The following is a 6,473-nucleotide window of genomic DNA, read 5'->3' as shown; positions in this document are numbered from 1 at the left end:
GTTGAGTTTCAGTCTGTATGATAAATTAACAGTTGTACATAAAGTGGTAACACATGCTATGACATGTTATGTAGACTAAAGGGGAGACACCAACCTTTATAATTTGAATTGCTAATTTCCATCTCCCTGGGCATATACAGTGCACTACAATAATATAGAAATGATAATTCCACATAATGCTAATAGGAACACATAGGACACACCAGTGCATATTTATTTTTTAATTTAAACTGAGTTAAACTTATACACTAATAATAGTAGGGATCATGTTCCACTCTTTTGAATAAGGGGTGTATGAGCTAAACCATAAACAATAAAATTAAAGCTCAATATTTAGTTTTATTTTTCAATATTATTGCAATAGTTGTAGCATTATGAGGTTTTCTTGTCCGGAGATTGATTTAATACAAAGTGGTTATATTGTTGTGGTTTTTATTTCTAGCTGGTATTTTGGAGCCCTGCAGGTAGCCTCTGTGCTGGGGGTGTTGAGCAATAACAGGAAGAACGCATCGTCTCAAACTGTTAACAGCATTTTCTGTGCTTGTGAACTTGCGAGTTCCTTCTTCCAAGAACAACCAGCAAGAACGTTCTCACCAAGAACACAAGTCCGTTCTTTGCATTCTTGAGATTGAGAAACACCCATTGCACCAGGTCAGAGGGTTCCTTGTACAATTTGCAGCATTAGTTCTCTGTGGCTCTCTTTCATATTCAAGCAAAGTTGGCATTGAAACTGAAATATCTTTAATCGACATTTAAACGAACCGGGACCTTGTGAATCGGGGTCGTTCCATTCTGCAAATCAGCTGGAGCTGGAGCCAGAGAAAGTTCTCAGTCGTCATTAATTCCTTGTCAAATTAGTTTCCAATTCATTTTTCTGTTCATCTGACATTGTTGCCGCTCTCATGTTCTGCATTTCAAATGTTACCCCGGTTTAATACTCCAAACACTTTGCAGCTGAGAGTGTCGCAGAATGGCAGAGAGTAATCCATCTTTCTAAATGTTAAGTGGAGGAGGTTTCGTAAACAACTCTCACTACTCGGAGGTCAAAGTGCTTTTAGTCCGAGGTTAACAGATCCTGGTAGAGCCCGACCGATGAAGGATTTTAAAGGCCGATATGGATACAAATATTTGGTGATTTAAAAATCTGATATTCCGATATATCGGCCGATGTGTATTTAAAAAAGAATAATCCAGAAACGCTTAACAAAACATGAACAGATTTTTATTACTTATTTGTAGTTATTTGAGTCCTCACTAAAATAATATGACAATGCAGAACAGAGGAACATCAAAATATATTAAAGTTCTGATAAATAAAATGTATAAAAATACAAACTTAAGATATGAAACTTAAAGTCCTTTGAACAAAAACACTACAACAAAAGAAATCAAACAGTGTTGCCAACAGGGACGTTGTAGACCGCCCTCTGGTGGACAAACGATGCAACGCCAACACTCACAACATGGTTGAATGGTGTTTTCGTCCGTTTTTTTTTTTAAATGCCGATAATATCGGCCCGTCGATATATCGGTCTGGCTCTAGATCCTGGGATGCTTGACCCAAGCCCTGATCTCTTTCAAATGTTGTCCCCCAGATACACATGTCATGGTCAAAGAGTGGGCCGCCTACAAAGGCAAGACTCCCCACACTCCAGAGCTGGTGGAGGCTTTGCCCTTCAGGGAGTGGACCTGTCCCAACCTGAAGAAGCTGTGGCTGGGGAAGGCCGTGGAGGACAAGAACCGCAGGATGAGAGCCTTCCTGGCCTGCCTGCGCTCGGACACTCCGGCCATGCTGAACTCTGGCAGCGTCCCCACGCCCCTCCTGGTGCTCTGCTGTGTGCTGCGGTGAGTACTGCGCCCTGTTTGGACCACAAGTCCACTGGGAAGTCAATTGAAAGGGAGTTGAGGATGTTTTCTGAAGACCGTTTTGGTATGTGTAACACTTTTGACCTTCTGTGTTTTGCTTCAGGTTTATGTTACATTGGCCAGGCGTAAGAATTTTGCGTCGTAATGAACTTGACGCTTTCCTAGCCCAAGCACTTTCTCCTAAACTTTATGAGCCTGACCAGCTGCAGGAACTGAAGGTGATTGTGTATAGTGTTTGTTATACGAGGAGTGTCTGAGAACCACACACAGGTCATCCATGTCCAGGTCACAATCTGCCATCCTGTCAGTCGCCCCCTTGGTCTGTATGTATTTAACGGCTCTGAGGGCCCTATTTTAATGATCTAAGTGCACGCCGTTCAGGGCGTGTACAAATCCACTTCTGCTAGTTTGACGGCGGAAAAAAGGGTCCGGGCGCATGGTTCAAAAGGGTTGTTCTTCGTGTCTTCATTAATTCATAGGTGTGTTTTGGGCGTAACACGCAATAAACCAATCAGTGTCATCTCCCATTCCCTTTAAAAGCCAGGCGCGTTTGTACCAAGGCGTATTGCTATTATGATGGCATATTTGCACCATAATATTTTTATTTGTAATCGTGTGTGTGTGTGTGTGTGTGTGTGTGTGTGTGTGTGTGTGTGGTAACAAGCATAGTGTGCGCGCGCTGTTCACGAGCCTAGTTCAAATAAAAATGAAATGCTGCACTATTAACTTTGGAGCCGGTTTTTGTTGGTCAATGGCGCGATCACCTCCCACTGCCTCAAGATAGCAATACGCCCAGAATTCACCTGAACACACCTCCCTGTAAGATCAGCACGCCCATGGGCGCACAGATGGGCGCAGGTGCATTTGCTATTTAAACGATGTGGGCGCTGGATGGGAAATTGACAACTGCGTCGGTCTTAAACTAGCAAAGACACTTGCGTCGGGCTTTGCGCTGCGCCGGGTGCAAGATGGGGCCCTAAGTGTCACTTTGATTGACTCCAGTCAGAGTTTGTTGTTCTGTAGACACTCCTCACATTCTGCAGACTCGACAACATGCTCGTACAAAGAGCGTGTTGTTTCTAAAGCCGTAGCTTTGCACTAAAAGATGTATTTTTTTATTTATTTTTTGTCAAGCTTTGAGTGACTCTGAGGGATTCTCCTGTCACGTGTGGATGGTTTTTATCAACCCCATGTCAGACCGAGCTCTCTTCTCATTTGGCCATTGTTAATGTAAACCATCCACACGAGCTGTACGCTTGGGTCCCTGTGGTCTGTCTGTGTGTATCTCTGTCTGCTCTTCGCTGTGCCACAACATCCAGGTTGCGTCTGCTGGCTCTTTGTTTCGGCTGGATTAGGTTGTGTACTGCTGTGTTTTGGCAGCTGGGAGTGAATGGGCTGCTTTCGCTTGCTCTGTGCTTTGCTTTGCCCTTCCTTAATCTGAATGCTCAGTGGGGCTGTGGAGGAACATACTTGGGCTGCACGATATGAGGAAAATATGCGATGACGTTGAATATCGCGATAACGTCTGTGATAAATGAACAATATTCAGCATTCTGCTAAAATACAACAAACTGCTTGTTGAATTTAAATCAAAGGAAAGGAAATCATTTCCAACATTCTTTGATTGAACAAATTGAACATTGAATTGAATATAAAAGGCACCACTTAAAAAGAAGAGTCTCTTTCCCGATGTGTTCATCGCGCTAGTTGATATCGCCACGACGATAAAAAAAAAAACGCCCGATATATTGTGCAGCCCTATAACATACTGTCCTTTTTTTTTTCTTTTCTTATCTGGACATTTTCTAAGTTTGGATGTTTCTTTTCCACAGATGGACAACCTGGACCCTCGCGGAGTCCAGCTGGCTGCTCTCTTCATGAGCGGCGTGGACATGGCTCTGTTTGCCAACGACGCATGTGGGCAGCCGATCCCCTGGGAGCATTGCTGTCCCTGGATGTACTTTGACGGAAAGCTGCTTCAGAGTAAACTCATCCGGGCCAACAGGGAGAAGGCCCAGCTCATTGACCTCTGTGATGGTCAGGTAGCGTCATCCACACGGCCGCAAAACACATTGCTACTGAAGACCTTGGTGTGATCTTAAAGCTTTAGTGCGTCGCTTTTTGATATCAATGAACGTCCGTTACATTCAAGCCATTGCCAAATGAGTTGCTACAAAGCTAATTAAGACTATCAGCTCCACACAACTCTCTCTGTATTTCTCAGTATCTCCCGCGCAGAAACTCGAGTGAAGATGGTTACCTCTTCTGAAGAGTCCATCATGTGTTTTTTTTAATCCTCTGTGTTCTCCTTGGCTACTAGCCAAGTGGAGGACGGGGGGTGGGGTTGGTGCGTGATCACGAAAGGCTTGTGTCATGTGGACACACTGACAGTTTTGTTGCCATTACTTAGAATTCCTCATGGGGGGGGGCAGAAACTACGCACTATGGCTTTAACAATGTGTTACGCCCATGTCTACAGGCAAACGTTTTTTTAGCTCTAAGGTGGCGCGGAGAGACGGCGGTCAGACCCACTGCCTCCCCGCTGTCTCCATCAGTTCTGTGTCTGTATGCGGCCCAGCCCTTTTTCTTTTGCTCCCTTAAATTTTTTGGTTTTGTCTGTTATCTATCTTCTAGCTCCCTGATGGGTTCACAGGCTCAATGTTGTTTTAACCTCCCACCGTCAACTTCAAGGCAGCGCTGCGACCGTCGGCTTCAAGACACCTAACCTTAATCCTAACCCTTGCCTTACCTCCTAGTGCTTTCCATGCAGCACTGCCTGGAAGACGACGTTGGGGGCTTAAAACACAAACCTACACAAGGCGACACATTTCCACTAGGGGTGATACGGTTCATGAAAAAACATCCGAACTACTCGGTTCGCTAGTCTCGGTTCGGAGCGTGTGTGGGCAGCACGGTTCCTCAGTACACTGTTAATGTGCACTAACCACTTACTGCCGTAGTGCCCACTTTCGACACCTATGTTAAAACACTTACTGGAAATGACGAGCAGGATGAGTTTGACGAACGCAACCCATGGCAGCTGATTGGACGATCGCGTCACATGGGTCTTGCTGCTCCCGAATTTCAAAATAAACTTTAATGGCGGCTCGTACTGCCACTGTGTGCGTGCAACATGCATTCAATATGCTAATTTTAGCTCTATATCATATACTGAAGTATATTTCTGGAGTGTTAAAGATTAAAAGAAAAAATAACAAGATCCGTACAGAACCGAAAACCGTGACCCTAAAACCGTGATACGAACCGAACCGTGGGTTTTGTGAACCGTACCACCCCTAATTTCCACTGAGGGTATGTGTAGACAGGAAGTCAGATGACTCGGAGTCTTCCTTGGTGCTGAAAGCATAAGGTCATATAGTCTCAAAGCAATGAGTCGTACAAATGGGGATGGGGTGCACACTTTCAGGTTTTCATGGTGTCACACTCAGTTGTTCACATGAAACGTGACAGAAGTAGATGTTACAGTAGTAGGTGACAGTGCGGTTTTGCTAAATTGCCTGTGCATTGTCTGATTTATGCCTATGTGTTAAAACTTGCAAATGCAACCAATAACTTGACTTATATCTAATTTGAAATTTCTTACCGTAAACCCCCCTCTCCTTGCCTCCTTTACAAGCACTCCCAAGAAAGTGAATACACACTGATCATAGTCACCTTATGCTGCCCATACTCAAGTGCAATTGTATTTGTTCTCCCGGTTAGCATTATGCTATCGCTAGTTGGTGTTCTAAACAATATCTGTAATTTGGGAACATTTAGCATACACTGTGGGCGAGCGGATGGTTTTACAGTACACAGTGTCTCCCTCAGAAATGGATCAGATTTTTTAGTTGTAGCTGACCTGGAGGTGGAATACTTACCTTCAGTTAGCGCCTGTAGCTAACTCCACTTCATCTAGCTCGAACCCCTATACCTGGGTTCTGGTACATGATCCCGGACCGCCCTGACTATCCGTTGGATCGGAAAACTTGCTGTTACTGCCGTCAGCGCTCCCACTGTGACCCCCGGTGCTAGGGTTTGGGCTGGCCAAAACTTGAGTTCCAGCCGCGTAGTTGAAGCTCCGTCCACAGAGGCGGAGGGGCCGCAGGGTGCTAGCTAACGTTAGCTCTGGATATACCGAGAGACAGCAGAGCGGGGTAAGGAAGGACACTGTGTGCAGCTCTACAATTAAATACGATTTTACCCATTTCAAATAGTAGAAATAACAGAAAATCCATATGTGGATGTTGATATTGTGGCGGGTCACCACAAATAAATAAATCAATGTATGGGAAACATTCCATCAGTGACTAGGAGGACGAAATAACAATTCTAGCCCGAAATCACTTTGTACTGTCTCTACACCGTTTGTTGGTGTCAATAAATATTAGGGCTGTCAGCGATGCGATTAAGGACCGAGCATAACGTGTTAATTTTTTTTAATTGCATTAATCGTATGCCGCCATTTATTAATTTATTTTCACTTCACTCGGCTTTGCGTCGTGCCTAACGGGCTACTATTTTGACCCTTTGCCGCACTTTGCCATACATCCTCGTAACACATCCTGCTGCTGCAGGAATAGCAACGCAGATTTTGGTTCCTCATT

The 6,473-nt window shown here is 44.5% G+C and overlaps 1 protein-coding gene across 2 annotated transcripts in view; it reads left to right on the top strand.

Annotated features, from left to right (window-relative positions):
- Window positions 1-6,473, top strand: part of LOC120557811 (constitutive coactivator of PPAR-gamma-like protein 1 homolog) — a 42,553-nt gene that overhangs the window by 21,087 nt on the left and 14,993 nt on the right. For both annotated transcript variants that reach the window (XR_005639023.1, XM_039798437.1), the window contains exons 11-13: window positions 1,596-1,845; window positions 1,970-2,084; window positions 3,699-3,908. Coding sequence is in view for 1 of the 2 variants with exons in the window: in XM_039798437.1 (XP_039654371.1) it covers window positions 1,596-1,845; window positions 1,970-2,084; window positions 3,699-3,908 (575 nt within the window). In the remaining variant the exon portion in view is untranslated. The remainder of the gene's footprint in view (window positions 1-1,595; window positions 1,846-1,969; window positions 2,085-3,698; window positions 3,909-6,473) is intronic.

This window comes from Perca fluviatilis, chromosome 4 (assembly GCF_010015445.1).
Source record: "Perca fluviatilis chromosome 4, GENO_Pfluv_1.0, whole genome shotgun sequence".
NCBI classification, from domain to species: Eukaryota; Metazoa; Chordata; class Actinopteri; order Perciformes; family Percidae; genus Perca; species Perca fluviatilis.
This window is presented reverse-complemented; position numbering and strand designations above follow the sequence as displayed.